Raw genomic sequence first — 17,902 nt, forward strand, 5'->3', positions numbered from 1 at the left:
TGGTTAAAAATAGCTGCTCCCTATGTGCTTTATGTACATTCAACATGGGTTTTAATACCACGTTTGTTGATATTTACTTGCTTACTTCGATACTACCATTATATCGATCCACCCCTCGTCACCATGTCAGGGAGATATGGGAGGGGAGAGGGGTTTGAATTGTTTAAAATGTCTTCAATTGAAAAAAGCATTTCTACTTTTATTTTCGTCCCATTAATTCCTTTATTTGTGCAAAATCCTCATTTAATTAAAAAAATAATTAGAAAGGGTTATGCACGAAAAAAAATTCCATAACAATTATATACCCCTTCTGTAATACCGGAGCATTATCGAATGGTGAAAAGTTTTACGGAAATGTTTTTGAAACGTTCCGTCATTTTTACTGAAGATTTCTCGCCGTAATAATACTGATTAATTTTTTTTGTGATTAAAAGAGAAAAAGAATTTTGTTCCGCGCAATCGAGCTAATCTAGTGAACGCTTCTGTGACGCCGTCGCTAGGGGGCAATCGCCGAGTGCCTCGTGCGCACCTCTCAACAAAGACTTGATTCAAATTAAATGCTCGCCTTTTCTTCCCACCCCTTGATGCCATTTTCATTGTCTATTTTATATGTATATATGTATATATATGTACGTTGTCGCTCAGGGACTGTCAACTTAATGGCGTATACCATTCTCAATCACTTCTCCCCAATCTTTCGAGTGACTACAGTCAGTGAGCTTCTCACTACTTTCATTCACTTTCATTGTCATTATGTATTCGTTTCTCCTTCAAAATTACGAAATTCTCCCGTTGAAAATTATTCCTTTGTTCGGGTTATGTATAGTGAGGTAATTATTCATTACTGTGTACATGAGATTGTTAGGCATCTGTTTTGTTCCCTCATGCAAGTACATTTTTTTTATTACATCAAGTAATTACCGCACTGATGACATTTATCCCCGGATTAACGATATAAATTCTCATCAAATCCATGTCGGGAATATAATCTACGGATAATAGAGTACTTTTTGTTTCTGCGACAAATTTATTGGAAATTATAGCACGTTATGGACGATAAAAAAGGGATCATCGACCGCCTTCGTGGATTCTCTATAACGAATTGAAACTCTAAAGACATCTCTGAAGTAAATAGATTTGTTAAAAATATTTTGTTCAGGACAAAGTCCATTTTTGCCTTCGAATTAATTCCCTGAAGAAGTGACAAGAGACTGGGCCTCGATGCTCTGTTTAAAAGCTGAAGCCAACTTTTTTTTTTTCAACTCCTGCCCTTGGTGACACTTCAGAAAAGTTCACTCATCTCTCCCTCACTCAACCCCTGTTTTTTTCTCCCCCGTTGATTTTACAATCGCCCGATACAGTCCGAAAACTTTTTGGTGAGAAAGTTGGCACTGACATTTGCGGTCTCGATTATCGTTTCTAGAGAGTGTTTCAGAGAGCTCTGGGTACATTCAGACGAAGTGCACTCCTTTGGATTATCCTATACATGCGTCAAGGTTCTTGCCCAAATGCGTTTTACACGAGGGATTAACGGATATTACATTCATGCACAGCGCTCGGGTACTTCCTGTCACGTCGACATTTTACCGATACCCCAGCATAATGAAGGTGAATGACTCTAGGCAAGCCAAGGGTAGAAGGTATTTTGATGCAAAAAAATGTCTTGTTAATGAGTTTCTGGGATGTTCTGAACGCATCGCTGATGAACCTTCAGCTCCGCCTATGCAGTACAAAGTAAAGATGATGAAAGCCACATCACAAAAATCGAAAGTCCCAGCAAAAGTATAGAATAGCTTGAGTGTAATAAAATAGTGAAGCACAAAAGCATAAAAATGAGACACGTGATAAGATAACCCACGGATGAACCATCGGAAAATAATGAAAATCATGAGGTAGTTACATAAAGTATACAAAAGAAATAAAAAAATATTTATCAAGAAAAGAGTTCATCTCGAGGATAAATAAAGAGGAAAAAAAATCTGAAATGGGATTTCACCGGTTCTTTTTCCTTCACTGATCCCCATCTTTTCATCCTTCCATCAATAAAAGTATAAATTGTTGTTTTAAAACTCCAGCAGGAGATGTTGTTGACGGGAGAAAAGAAAGTTACTAATAAACTTGATAACTTTAAAGGCAATGGTGATTTGGTGAGAACATGTTTCTTGATACGATGAAAAACTTGAAATGCTGAGGGAGTACCCGGCATTGGAAAACAAATAGTGAAAAGAAAAATAAATAAAACTTTTGTAATAAAGGTAACAATAGTGGCTGAAAGCTCGTTAGTGGACTTTTCTAGAGGTACCTAAAACTTTGACGATTACGTAAAAATCAACTATTAAAAATGCATCACTTGTACCGACTCACTTTACCAGCGTGTTATTTTTATTTCACTGTGAGAAACTTCTTCACCACTTTATTAAACTTGCTGGTCGTCTATTGAGTTCGATTGAAGATACGAGTAAATCAATATTAGATTTGTTGTCGAGTTATACAACTTTTATTAGTTTTTATTCAATTTAAAATTGTGAGAGAGAAACTTTTCATCTTCTGGTACTTGTTGAACAGTTGTTTGAATTTTTGATTTTTACAAATCAATATATATTTTATGACGAGCCCGGAAAGTTTTTTTATCGGATTATAATTTCCCGATATTGTCCGAGAGCTTAGATGAATAATTGATAAAAATATTTTTAAAAATCCCATCTGGTACCGAAATGCACCGTTGAATGCGAAGTTTGCCAAATGGGAGACGTACTACGTATGAAAGGGCTGGAAGGGAAGAGGGACGGAGATTGAGAAGCGGAAAATAGAGTAGAATGTACTGCTTAGGGGAGTTTTGAATGCAATGAGGAAGGGAGATTGAGATAACTCGTTGGGAGGGAAATGAAAATATCGGGTTTGGATGTTCACTCGGTGGTTACACCGGAAACTAGCCCAAGAGAGGAAAACCAATCTCTGCGGTCGAATATTAAAGCCCAAAGTGAAATGACGAGTCGAAAAAAGGACGACCTATAGACAGCCCCACTGGCCGCGCTTATGGTCCATAATCTATTGACTTTTGAATGTGAGCTTCGGTGGTGCTGCATAATGTGGATTGCCGATGTGGTTCAATGTTCAATTGCATTTCATTTAGCTGATGCAATTTTATATCAGTTAATTTAGAACCTCGAAGTTCATGAGTCTGAAACTAGTACAAGTCTTGCAATCAAACGGAGATTAATCGACTCCCAAACTCATGAGTTTGTCGAAGAGATTAAAAGGAGCAATCGGGTTTGTATTTTGATGGAAGCGCTGAAATTAATGGTCGACTTTTGGTGGAAGAGCGAGAGAGAGAGAGAGAGGGAGAGGAGATGAAATTGATTCGTTCGTAGTTGAATCCAGTGATTCCCTGTGAGTGACTTGCTCCTGATGAAGGATCGAATTCCCCTCAGAACATTATCGAAGGCATCTCAATTTTTTAACGCATTATATTCCTCTCCTCATCATTTCCATACCGTATTCCAGGGTAATTGTACATGATATGGTAGCTACACGAGAATTAAGTGAACCGGAATGCTGATGGAATTGGGTATGGGAACAGGAGTGTAGATCGTACACCTCTTGTCTCAACACGGGTATATTCCACGACGAGCTTTACCAGCTTAAGTTTCTATCCTCTGTGCGCTAAACCGCTTAAAATGATAATAAATCCAGGCACCGCAGCAGATGAAGATGTTGAAAATCAGATGTGAATTTATAATTCAGCGTGGTACTCGGTCAATATCTATTTGTCTATGCAATTTTATGATAATTTTGCGTTCAATGGAGTTGGACGATTTACTGTAATTATGGGATTTCATTAATTTCAATTAATTTCGTGGAGTTGAGTGATACAATTCAATTGGAATTTTTTCCAGTAATTTCATGTCGTTGAACGACATATTGTCAGCAAAAAGTAATGCATATGTTAGCACTTTTTGAGCATAAGTTTAGAGAGAAAAAAAAAGTTACAGTAGCATTAAAAGTTTTTACGCTCGCTGTTGAGTCCGAGTAATTGGTGTCAATTAAATTCGAGTGACGCTGACCAAAGCCACTTTAACGTTGGTAATAAATTTTTTTTTTACTCCGGCAAACCCTTTTTCACCGGAAAGGGGAGAAATGCGGTGGTGGAAGAGTTACAAGAATTACGATTCACACGCGATAGAGTGGGCATAGTACACGGTGAGAATAATTAGAGTAAGATTAAATGACCCTAACTGGGACGTCGGGTGTTGTTGGACACTGGGAGAAGTGAGAATGGTGGGGACAAAGAACCAGCGTTCCCAGTCAAGTACTGTAGAGTTACTCGGAATATTTTTGTCTGTTGGGCTTGCCAGTGAAACGATACTGGACACCGTCTGCGACGACCTGTCGCTCTAGCGTTAATTAGCCAGGACTTGGCTTCGGGAGTAGAACTTAATTGCGCGCGACTGCTCAATCTCACTAGTATTTTTTTTATTCAATTTCATTTTATTTCGCGGGGTAATTATTTGCGAGAGATGAGAGTTGATTGCTCATTAATAAAAAAAAATCGGAGTGCGTGTCTGAGGTTGAAAGGGACAGAAAAATTGTCATATTTTTCTCTCCGTGCGGAAAAAGCCTGTCTCTTTGTCAATAACGAACAATTATTGAAGAAGAAATATAAATGGTTATTGATCGCGGATCTGCCTGCGAGCTTACTACGAACTGATTTTTATCACAACAGAATGCAATTACGTCACCTGTCCTGGGCCAAGACAATGGGGTACGTTATTTAACCGGTGGACTCCAAGTTTATCAGTCGTTGGGCTACGCCCACTGTAATTTAGTTTAACGAGAGGGCCCTTTTACGGGATATGCATCCCAGAAACAAGTATATTCTCGATTCAACCAACAATTGGCTCTACTTTCTGTTCACAGGTTCACCACCAAGGGATGCCACCTCCTGGCCATTTGGCTCCTTGCCACGTGTGTGGGTAAGTCTAGTCGGATATACGTATCTCCGAGATTTCCGTCAATTTTTTTTTTATCTTGTGTAATGAGAGACACATTGTGGAATGGGCTACAGCTAGAGGGTCGGCCTGAGATTCCCTGGACTTTTTAACAATTTTTTATCTTCTCCCACGCTGTACCAAGTTTTACCATTTTTATTATTACGTAAAAACCACGTAACGCTTATTCTCATGTACATAAATTATAATTATCGGCTTTTCCACCCTGGCAAATTTTTCTCGTTTATTTTAAAGTTTCGGGGAAGGCTGTTTGGGGTTAATGAGAGTTTAATGCAGAAAAAAATGAAGAATTCAGGGATAATGCAGCGGTGGCTTTCAATACTCAGAGAGAATAATTCCATATAAATTATCAGAAACACTTAAAAATGACATTTGGCAAATGGGACATGGAATATTCGTGTGCTTCTGTTTTCATCAGTTGAACAATAAGAAGAAAAATAATTTCCAAAGCTCTGGAGTTAAAAACAGTAGCAGATTTTTTCTGCTCTCTTTCAAATACCTCGAGAACAATTCAAGGAGAATGAAGTAGTTGAAGAGGGCTTTGTATGGTGAATTTTCCGACCGCTCTGATGAGATAACTCTCATCCCCATCTCATTCTCGAGATATTCCGAGTTACCAGCGAAGTATGAGTGAGGAGAAAAAATGATGAATTAATATCACTCTCCAATATCTCTCTTTCATCCCCAAATACCTGAAATACTTCTTTAATATGAATACACAACTGTGAAATTCTAGTTGCATTTTCTGTATATCAATTCGTCCCTTTCCGCATGCGAGACCAAGATTTAAACGTTTGGATTCCCCAAAGGGAACTTAAATATCTCGTCCTCGAGGTAAAACCAGAAGGTGGAGATTCAACGACACCGGGAAGAAGCGCGAGTAAATAAAAAAATGAAAATAAGTTTCTTCTCTTTCTCTCTCTCTTCTGCGAATGAAAGGGACGAGAAAAAAAATGACGCTTTTCCCTTTTCCCAGTGATTGCCAGAAGCGCAGAAGAAGAAAGGAACAAACCGGAAGTCTGTATGGGTTCACTTCTCGTATCTCTTTCAGTGGATATAAGAGACACGGACGCTTGGGAAAACCTTAGCCCGGGAAAACGCTCCACGGGACCGTGAATAACGTGTCGTGTCCTTTGGAGATATCTCTGTACCAGTCACACACATACACGTACACTTTTTCGACCCTTGGGAGTAAAACTGTAGCGATACATTTAATTCCATTTTTCTTATCCCTATAATTCCCCTTGGGCTGGTGGACAATCAGATTCTCCTATTTTCGTGATCGCAGGAGACTTTTACCTATAGGAACGTATTTTTTCAACAAATTTTTCACTCGGTAGATTATAAATTTTAAAAAATATGTGGACTTGGCTGAAATTATATGTTCCCTGGGGACTTTCAGAGAATAAAAATAAAAATTGTTGAATTAATGTTATCACTGTAACGAGATAGAGTTGGGAGTACGTGTGTCTACACGTTTTCGGTCCACAAAGGCACAAGACTTGGAGACTGAGTGAACTCCGGAGGGCTATCGATCGTCTCCAAGGCGAGTCGCGGGGACGACGCGTTGCACGGGCGCATTGTGCGTACCATCTTTCCACAAAATCAAAGTGATTTCAAAGTTTATAAATTTTCCCAATATCCTCCACTTGTGTGGAATTTCCACATTCCAAAAAAAAATTCCCATCTCTCTTTATAATTTTTATTGGAAAAGTTTGATGGAAAATAACCTCGTAATCTTTTCCCCGAATAAAATTGGCCTCGTGAATACGGAGGGATTTTTTGATTTCACGCCATCTTGATTAGTGCGAAGTTTAATGGATTCGGAAATAAGATTAGAAATGCAGAGTAATCCAAGTGACGGTAGAATGCGCGGTAATTAAGATACTTGTGGAATTCCAGGGAATCAGTAATTTCAAACTCCACTGGGAATAGATTGCGACATTTACGGAGAGAAAGGTTCAGTAAAAATGACCGAACTCACATCCGAAGACAGAATCGACTCAACAAAATTGAGAATTTATTTTTTTTTTAATGAAATGCGAATAAATATAAATAATTGCACATTTCAAGGTAAAATTACCGGATATTTGCCCCAAGTTTTCTATCACACTGAGAAAAATTCCTGCGAGAGATTGTAGGGCCATTGTAATATTTTTAACAGCACTAGACTCTTGTAATTTTTTACTGAACATTTCTCTCATGGTAAAATCTTTGCATATAAAAGTGTGGAAATTCCAGTTTTGTGTCAACCCGACTTGGATTGGCTGTTATGACCGCAATTTAAGTTTATGTCCGTGGGTAGAATGCCTGCATAACCGTAACTGCTATTGACGTGATACGATTTTAAGATGAACTCAGTGTGTGTGATGTGTGCCGGGGGGTGTGAGCAATACACTCTAAAGGTACAGGGGAGAAGGAAATAGAAGAAAGGCGAAACGGAAAATTGGAAAGAAAGGAGAGGAGGGAATAAAAGGAGAAATATATTGAACACATTATCCGCTAAATGCGCCTCGGTGAATCCAGCATTATCGGAAACTCGTTGAACCTAGTTTTTATCCTAGCAGCCGTGCCTTAACGGAAGCCGCGTGAAACGCGACACATTTGCAATATCACTTGGGGAATAAAAATGTGAACATTAAAAATATTTGATAATAAATTTCGAGTAAAATGATAATTTCTTTGAACTTTTATCATACACGAATTGATGAATTATTATTGAGAGATGATTATCTATAAAAAGTCTGCAACTATTTACTATATTTGTTGGTCGATAATCGAGATCTTTCCTTGGAAAAATTAATTGATGACATTCGTCTTGGAAATTTACTGCACGCCCTTTGACGCAATATTTCTCCCATCTTTTTCCCATCGACGTTTGAAGTAGCAAAGGGAATGATTAATTGACTCGATGTATTGGTACTGAGGTCCCTCTCGACGTACCATATTTTTCCTCGTCAGTATTTTCAATTTTATTTCTCTTTATTCTGTATTTTTCGTACATTCTTCGTTCTCTCTTTTTCAACATCCACTAGGTCTGCAGTTAATTGGATTTTAACGAACAAAAACCCGTTACTTCGCCCCCTGGAGTAATTTTTCCTTGACGTCGTTGGTAGTTACCCGGGAGTTCGTAATTCCACAAGCAAACAGAAAGAAAATGCGGAGACGAGGAAGTGGAAGGGTAGAGCGTGTAGATAGGTGAAATAAAAAAAAGCCAAGGAAAGCAGAAGAAAAGAGCACAATCTCGCATTTACATTACCATTTTTTTGAAGAATTTCGTATGTAAATCAGGGTGAAGTGTGAATAAATTCATTAAAATTGACCATAGTTTGGTCACGTGTCATCGAAACGATGTAACACCGTGAATAGCCAATATTTCGCTCGACTGCGCGACACCAGAGAGAAGTTCGATTCATCGGGGAATTCAATTAGCCCCAGTTGCCGGAAACCTCAAGTTATTTGCAGCCGGTTCACGATTTCCCAACCACCCACATCACCTGATGCCTGATATACATGTACAACCAGACATCTTATCCAGAGTACAGTTCTTCCCCCGGAAAACACTCTGGGGGTAACATTGCATTCTCTTCATCCCCCTCAGTCACTCTCACCAATATTCCCATCTTGGAATTTCGGGGAACAAGAAATATTCTCCTGGTGAGGACAACTTGCACGTACACTTTACCAATAGTCCAAGGAACTTGGTAACTCAATTCACGTTTCAATTCAACGCTCGAGGGGTGGTAGAGTGTTTTTTACTATTGTAAGTTAAAGTTGACAGAAAATTTATTTATTCAAAGTGAATGGAGAACTTGACGGGCTCATTCAAGTGCTCTGCAGAATAAATTCGAGTCCTTTAAATTTATTTTTTATAAATTAAGTTTTTTAGTGGATCAATCGGTTAATTGGTCTGGAGACAGAGGAGAAAGATTTATAAAAGATATAAATTTCCTAATCTCCTTATCCAATATTTCCCATAAAAACTCATATATACACAATGAATTATACTTTCTCCGTCAACTCATTAAAATTCGATTTGCCACCCTTCGGGGAAAACCCGAAGACTCGACTCACCCCCCGGAATGATGAAATCAAATGCCTGAAGTTCTCCAGCAGTAAATTGAAACTTCAGGGGCATTCTATTCCATTAGTGAAAAAAAACACCCGGGAATATTCGTACTACAACAGCTGAATTTATTCCATTTCAACTTACCTCGCCCCCTCCCCCTTTACCACCCGTCGTAAAACAGTTCTTTATTTTCTTCGAAAATTTTTAGTGGTTGTCGATTCCAGTGGCGCGACGCGAAGAATAAAATGAATAAAAATTCATTCCCCACCGCCCCCTCCCCCTCACCTGTATTTTGCATAGTTGTCTTGTGCTTTTATTTTCTCCCTTGAGCTACAGGGCTGTGTGTTCAGAAGTTTGCATCGTGCGATTCAACTTTGAAGTGGTTTTTCCTTCACCTCACGTCATTCCAACGTGAAGATCTGTCTCAGCGGTGCTGAGGGCCTTCAAGCGCTTGCTAGAAACCACGAACAAAGGTCTGGCTTTTGATCGAACCAAAGAGGCTTATCGAAGCTGGTGTACGTTAGCATAAAAGTGAAGTTTTTATAAAAATTTAAATTAATGCGTTCCTCTTTAAAAACACTGAAGAGGTCTAGACTATTTAAAGTTTATTTCTGTCAAGTTAATGACACTAAGGGCTCAATATGATAAGTTCATATAGATTTTTCCCACAACATTTCAAATAATTTAAAAGCTGATGACAAGGGGAAAAAACATTGCTTTTTGCTCCCTCAAAGTAGCCAAACAATTATTTCTCACGATCGTTTTCTTCACAATCTCACTTCCAGCCACGATATATTTTTCCTCTCGAGTTCCATCCTCACTCAGTACACTTCAGTACATTTCCATCTTTTTTTCTCGCGTGCGCTTGTACTGAAGGAAGAGAGGGTGAGATGGATAGAGAGATGTTACGGTGGTAGAAAAAACAAGATAAAAATATATACTGAAAGAGAAAAAAAATGTTTGGTTGGAGGAACACGAAACAGGATCCTCTTACCAACTGCCAACGTGATATTGTGAGAGCTGTGTCGTGCCGTTATCACACGCGCAATATCACTTCCACGATTCGCGAAAGACGTGGACAAATGTTTTTTTTTTTTCAATTTATATATTTTTCTCTCCGCGTAGTGATTTTTTTTCTAAAATTTCCCGTGAAATTTTCATGTAGACTTGGGGAAAATGTCTTGTTCTGTTTGGTGCAGGGACTGTATCTCCATCTATCGCGGATTCTGCTTCTCCTAACTGACAAGCGTGTTAGAGATACGAAGCTTTATATATAGTTAGAAACGGACGTGAAAGCTTACCAACGGGATCTACCCTTTTCTGAGGGAATCGACGTTTATTACTATCCTTTCTGGTGTTGCCTCAATGGATAAGCTTCTTCAGCATTTGCACTGTATATTTATCTCTATCGGTTTCAATATATCTACCTACGAAAAATGTATGTGCAGCCTTTTGCGGGAGGAGAGGAAGGGCTGCATCACCTGTCTCAAACCACCGTATCCTCGGTAAATTGAATCGTACGATCACATTGGATTTCACCTAACGGACGGAAATGGAAGGATCCCGGGGGTTTGCGTTTGGCTCGGCAAAAATTTATTGCGAATGAATGTCACTCGATTGTATTTTACGGCAGCGAATTTTCAACCCCGAAATTTCATTCACCCATATCGGTTGAGATCTTCTAAAATTTTATGGAGCCATTTTTTTTCTCGACAGTCTTTCATTCAAAATTAAATTCTTTCCGATATTTATTGCTTTACCCTGATATTTTTTAAATCTAATTATTGACTAGTTCGCTACTGATTTTGTATTTTGATTTAATTTTCCATAATATTTCCAAGTCCAAAATTTCTTTACTTTTAATATTCGCTGAGCCTTCCTATCGCCAAATATCAGTTGCACAAGGTATTTAAACTGACGTCTGATGCGGGTTAGATTGTCCTGGGAAATCACTACCGCAAAACGTATCCAAAATGAACATGAACCATCACAACCATACAACCCCATGTATCACAGAGATTTTACGGGTGTTTCCACAATTGCAATGCCACCGATGCGATAGGATGAATGTTCTCTTCACACCCTATCTCGAGGGGGTGCCACTCCATCGTATTTATCATTCGACAGACAGAAATGATAAGGGATAGTCCCTCTTCATCCGCTCCACCATTATTAGGTGAAGGGAAATAGAGTGAGCTTTCCCATTTTTTATTCCCTTCCCTATCGAGACCCTCTTTTTATTAACCACACCGTCGTAATTGATATCAATTGGTCAATCTCTTTATCTCTCTGGGCTGATTGAGCGACGAGAAAGGGATTGCGATCAAGTGGACAGCTCATTCTCCATTCATTATTTAATTAAAAATATTAGCAGTTGTCCGATAACGACTATTTTCATTCTACGGTGGAATTTCCAAATTAAATTTTGAATGGAAAATAATTTAAGTTACAGAACAATTTGTTTAGACACTTCACAAAAAATTCTAATTATTAAATTAATTAATGTTTTTTTTTATGGTTTAGGTTGATGAATAAAGTGTGAAAAAAAATTGGCCGGTAGTATTGGAGATTAATTTCAATAATTGAATCCTCATTCGATTTGATCACAAATTCAATTCAATAATATTCGAGGAATTTTTGTTCAGTGATTTATCGGATTCAAACGTTAAAACCACATTCGTTATCAGCAAGAAATTGATATTCGCACAACAAGTCAATTGTTCTATCCACAGAATTGGAATTTCAAAGTACATTCTTCGTTTCATTACCCGCCGATGAATTTTCCAATATGGGCTCAACCGTGCCTTGTGCAGTACACCACTCTCTAACCGAGGAATTTGTTTTGATGAAAATTAACCAAAGCTCTTCCCCCATGTCTATCCCTCCTGGCGTTCGATATTGCCCACGGGTATGAAAATGGAATAGCAGTGATCGAAAATTCAACTAGATGCCAAAGGTAGAACACAATGGCAAATCATAATCAGTGAATAGGAATAAAACAGTAGAAGAGAATATTTGAATTTTCAAAAAACGAATTGAATATGTTTTAGACTATAAAAAAATGGCGAAATAAAATTGACGGAACAGGCACGTAATTTTTCAAGAATTTTACTCTTCATATAATTTTAACTGTGAGAGCTACCCATCATCATCGAGGACATCCAAATATCCGGCATTTCCCCCCACCAACCCCAGACAGAATAATTCAACAATCGTGATAGAATGACACAGATGCAACTGTCACGATGGAAATCGAACAATTCTGGCGTAGCCCGCCAATGGTCACCAATCGTCGGTGAGCACTGACCGGAAGGCCACCACCAATATTCGTACGTCTGGTCCAGAGAACACTGTGTATCATACAAATGAACAGGGAAATAGTGTTCGACTACGCGCTTGTCAAACACTCCCTACCCCATTCTAAAATATTCAATTCATGCCCATTTGTATAGCAACAAATTTCACATGTGAACGACATTCGGCCATTTTCTCGGAATGAAAACGTAAAATTCATTCATCATAGGAAGCGTAAAACGTCAATCAATGGGCAGTTAAAACACCAGAGGGGAGAGATAACAATTTTTACTGCTTCATTTTCCATGTCGAAGGGCTAAATAGAATATTTTTTTATTGTTTGTACCGTTTCCAGTAAGAAAATATTCTTGACGAGAAACTCCAATAATTAATTGGGATAAGTGAACGGAAAATAAATAATTTAATGAGACGTTAATCAAGTGAATTTGAGGCTGACTCTGCGAGAATTGATGAATAATAAAATCGAAGACAGTGCATTGTTCCCCCATTTGGAATGGCCCTTTAAATATTAAATGGCAAATTCACTTGGTCGAGTGACGGTGACAGGTGAAAATGCCAAGTGGTTCTCCACGAATTGCCCTGAAATTCCTCACGTGAATTGATTAATGATTGAAAAAGTGTAATGTCTATTAAATAAATAAATAAAATTGAAACAATCGCAATTATTATTTAAAACACCAGATCCCTCAATAATGAAGAAGAGAGAAATGAAATTGTTTAAAAATTTCTTGGAAACGAATGTGCTCCATAAACCCACAATAAGTTTATAAAACAATAAAGCGCCGAACGTTCAGTGACACAAATCTTCATGATTTTCTCTAAAGCTCAGCTTTTTCACTTCTTCTTCCAAACAAAAACCATTCAAACTCTGTTGGGCCATAAGTTTTAAGACAATTCCAAAGTTTTCACCTCCGCATTTTAATGAATGGTCTTTTCAAGCAATAGTTTCCTGGTAGAAATTCAAAGCTTCACCTCGACGTTCCCTCCGATATCGACAGCTTGAGGAATGTATAAAGCTCACTACCAAAAGCCTTCGACATTCAATCTAATGATCACCTTAACTGCAGTATATTTCGCTCATTTTGCTCTCGGGATAATCCACATTGAAGTACCTTGGTAATTTTGCCAGCGTATCGCCAGCACTAGATTTTCCCAATTTCTCAACTGCTTTTTGTTGGATTAACGAGAACCAATGAATTGAGTTTACACTAATGGTCCCGGGCATTGAATAGATTAAACCAGATGTGCGGAATTAATGAGCTTCATTCAATTATTTGTACCGACATTTGTGTGCGAAAAGTGGCGATCATTTTTGTCGGTATTAATCCGACAGTTAATCTATTAAAACTGATGGTGTTTTATGTGAATTAATTCGGAAAAAAGTGGAAATTATTTTACGGAGGGAATCATATCCTCATGTCCCGAAAAAGATTGTTTCATTTACGAAATTCGTCATTTCAATTTATTTAATTGTCGCCCAATCAATTTTTTTTATTGCACTCGCTGGTGTGCGCTAATAAATAAAAAATTGAAAGTACAAACATTTAGAAGGTCGTTCCTATACGAACTGAGGGAGCTTCACGGGGCATTGTAAAGTCTAACAATAGGATTAGCCGGATTACATACCACCGACAATTACACATCAACTGTATATGGATAGTATTGTATTTCATTTTCCCTCGTTTTTCCCCATCTTTGTTGTCTGACTTTTCTCCCTTTTCCCTGCAAACTACACTATTCCTTTTTTTTGTGCAATTATTTTTCACAATGTGCACGAATTTGTGTTTGCACACATGTTCGCTTGAACTGTGGCTTGATGTGTTACTGGGGGATATAAACTCGTTAATATTGCTAATTGCTTTGCACATTGGACATTGGAGAATTGCACAACAAACTTTTGCCCGGTCCACAGTTTATTTGAAATTGAAAAAAAAAAGTTTGACAAACTCATAACAATGGAGGGTCTCCAAATGTTCACCGAAGGGGGTAGATGGGGTCCTTAATAATGCCTCGGGTAGACACCGATATCGACGGAGAATTAATCCTCGATTATACAGTTCTAGACTCCTCCCATTCCCAGTATTATATTTCAACGGATTAAATCCGTTACTGTGGAAACGTTCCACGAAACTTTGCCAGACTATAGTGAGAGCATTTGGGTAGATTTGGGGTATATGGATTTAGCGATTATTCACATATTTCCATTTTTAATGGAGTATTATGGACTGACATTTTGAGAATTGAACATTAACTTCTCATGCTACCGCCTGAAATACTGCCATTTTACGATGAAAATAATTGAGATCGATGGCTGCAGAGAAGAAGTGGAGTATATTTTTATATCATCCCCCTCATCCCCCATTTTTATTCCTGATCTGACGTAAGCGGATTGAAATTCTCCTGCGCCACTAACGGAGCTGAATAAGCAATTTCTCGACAGGGAGGAGAGGAGTTTTCTTGAAAAATTTTAATACATCATTCAAAGATTTATGTCGTCAAGTTTTTTAAAGAACTTGTTACTTAATAATTTTTCATAAAAATTATAGGTAATTACTAGTTTTTTTGTCCATTTTTCCGTATAGAGAGTGTTTCTCGTTTTTAATATATCAATTTTTACACGTGAGTAATTGCGGAGTTTTAATCGAGCTTTCATCCACCTGTTCCGGATGAAATGACACTTACGAATTCTATAAAATCGCGAAATTTCCCCCAGGAAATGATCCCACACCGTTCAGGATCTCTCCATCTCTCGGGAGATGTCAATGATCACCTGCAAGAGCTAGGGTCGGTTTTTTCTTTAATATGTTCCAATTAATTTTGAGGTATGACCAACGCCATTTTTTAATTTGGAGATTCACGAGTGAACGACGAAAAAAAAACCCATGGGGCGAGGTCTATAGAATATCAAGAAGAAATCCATCTCTAGTTCAAATAAATCCAACAATTTTTTTCTTAAATTAGCTATTACCCATAGCCTCAATAATTAATTCCTGTCCTATATTATTGTACAGAATTTAATAATTTAGCATAAATTTAATGCTCTCTGTGAGTCAATGTGTAAAGGATAAACCGAGCATGGGTCTCGTTCTTGGTTCATTCAATACGCAATCCTCTCAGAATTGTTAATGCAATTTTCCTGAGAGCCCACCTGCATGGGTATTCTCGAGGGTTACGTAAAATTTTAGGAAAGAAGAAGCATTCGTCTGAGTTACGGAGTGTATCCATTATATTCCTCAGATAATAAAGAATATATGTATGTGTATACCGTATATTTCTATCAGAATCACATAAAAATTGGAGAATATTTGATGTTTCACTATGTCTCGGATTTCAGGCGGAAAATTTTATACCATTCTCACACGAGAAATTTGGATAATTCGGTAGGAGCATTGATGAATTATTTGCTTTCTGTTTCAGCGAGTAACAACGTCAATGAACCCCCAATTTTCGAGCCGGGGGGCTTTCCACTTGGCTTACCACTCTCCGAAGCGACCGAAGTGGGCACCAAGATAGCCACCCTGAAGGGCCACGACCCGGAAGGTTCACCAGTCAAATATGGAATCCAACCAACTGACAAGTTTACTGTTGACCCTGTCAGTGGTGTCATCACCCTCGCAAAACCCCTGGATCGTGAGGTAATTCGATATTTCGCGTTGCATCGACGGTTTCTTGGAGTAAAAACAGAAGTTTTCCAACTTCTGTTCCCTCATCACGAAAAATTTCATTACATTGAGAAAACGTAGTATATTTTCTTTTCCACTCGGTAATAGTGAAAATTTTTAATGAAGTACTTTCTTTTGTCCCTGTTATACAACCCCAGAAAGTCCCACGTTGAAACATACATACAGCCCCCTTTTGCTCTGATAATTTCAACACAATCCTTTCATAAAATAATTCATGCCACTTTTTGCCCCTCTCTCCCTCATCGCTAACCGCTTTCAATTCACAATTAGTGAGCATTAGACCACTCTCCAATACCGAATCCCATCCATTGGGTTTTCATTAATTAATCCTCATTAACCTAACAATGAGACCGGTAGATCCGTTATTCAGAGCCCTCCGATGACTGAGCAGTCGCCCAATCGCACCCTCGGGCAATGTTTATTGGATCACCGGTATCCCCAGCAACGACCCTACGAGAAGCTAACCAACCCCCAAGAATTTCGAAACTGTTCTATCAATGTTAGCAACTTGGGCTTTGAAAAACTAGATCTCTTCAGCTTCAAGATATTCTTTATTATATTTTTAAGGACTAATGTCTGTATAAATGGTTTTTCAATTACATCTACTTGAAAAAAAATTCTAAACTGTCTGACATGTTTAAGAATTGATCACTGAAAGCCGCACCGTAAATTTCTTCTACCTAACTCAATTATCAGTCATCAATTGAAAGTATTTAATTAACAATCAATTTAAGAATTCGATATTTAAACCGCTTGTAAAAAAAACTACCAAAACTACAAGAGAATAACAGGAGAAAAAAAAACATTTCCAACAATTTGTGTCTATTGTGCGTCGCTGAATAAAAACTTTGCGTTCGTTTAAATGCGTTTTCACACGGCATAGAAAATCTAAATGAGTGTAACTAAAAAAAAACACGAGTGTAGCCGATAGAGGGAAAACCAAACGCAGTAAAATGAACGTGAACAAGAAGGGTGTGAGGGTAGAGACAGTGGGAGTACATGAGGGGGTGAAAAGAGGCGCTGGGGATGAGTTTTGTCTGGCGTTTGGTGGCTTGTCGACAGCAGGTACCCCCGGACAAAATAAAAAGAAAAAAAAACCCTGACGGCCCTTTGTCCAGCCTGGGTACTGGGTATATTTCGCGATACCACTGGTACCATTCACGTGTCTGTACTCAGGCGATACAACTCCATTGTCGTTTCATCTCTCGTCCATTCTCATTCTTCAGCAATCTTCCGCTTTTTTTCTTGCTTCTGTGCATCTGTTCTGAAGCCCCCAACGAAGAGAATTAAAGGTATAGAGAAAGGACAGGGGAGGAGGAGGAGGAGGAGAATTCACTGTGAAATTACGTTAAAGAGAGACATCGACATTTCCATGTACGACATGAAAAGAAAAAAGATTGACTTGTCAATGCAAATTATAGTCATCCTTTGTGCATTTCTTTCCAATGAATTTCTTTTTCTCTAATGGATTCCCCCATTTTGTTAGAGTTCACCTTTTCCATTATAATTACCAGACAATTAATTATTAATTATTATAGTCTCGATTAGAATGAATGTAAATTACAAATCATTTTTTGCTTGCATAATAGGTAGAGTTGTAATAGAATAATGGGCAATACAGGCTAGACAAAGTGAATTTAATGTTTCCGAACATTTCTAAACCGCATGTTGAATAACCAAGGTCAACATCCTTTTCATTAAACTTACAGCCACGTATTCGTTGAGCAACAAACATTCCTTTCACGTGAAAGATTCCCCTCCCCTGTGGTAATCTCATTCAAAGCTAACCACCATAGAGTCTGGTCTTATTGTTTGAACCTCAGGGT

General features: G+C 38.2%; 1 protein-coding gene across 2 annotated transcripts in view; it reads left to right on the forward strand.

The window, feature by feature from the left end:
- Positions 1–17,902, forward strand: part of LOC135168793 (cadherin-87A) — a 36,675-nt gene that overhangs the window by 10,358 nt on the left and 8,415 nt on the right. The window contains exons 1-3 of one of the 2 annotated variants that reach the window (XM_064133316.1): positions 4,503–4,762; positions 4,918–4,973; positions 15,811–16,028. In XM_064133316.1, coding sequence (XP_063989386.1) covers positions 4,518–4,762; positions 4,918–4,973; positions 15,811–16,028 — 519 coding nt within the window. In that variant the 5' untranslated portion in view covers positions 4,503–4,517. Of the gene's footprint in view, positions 1–4,502; positions 4,763–4,917; positions 4,974–15,810; positions 16,029–17,902 lie in introns of those variants that run through there. The other variant, XM_064133317.1, reaches the window with a different exon arrangement.

Source organism: Diachasmimorpha longicaudata, chromosome 13 (genome assembly GCF_034640455.1).
Source record: "Diachasmimorpha longicaudata isolate KC_UGA_2023 chromosome 13, iyDiaLong2, whole genome shotgun sequence".
NCBI classification, from domain to species: Eukaryota; Metazoa; Arthropoda; class Insecta; order Hymenoptera; family Braconidae; genus Diachasmimorpha; species Diachasmimorpha longicaudata.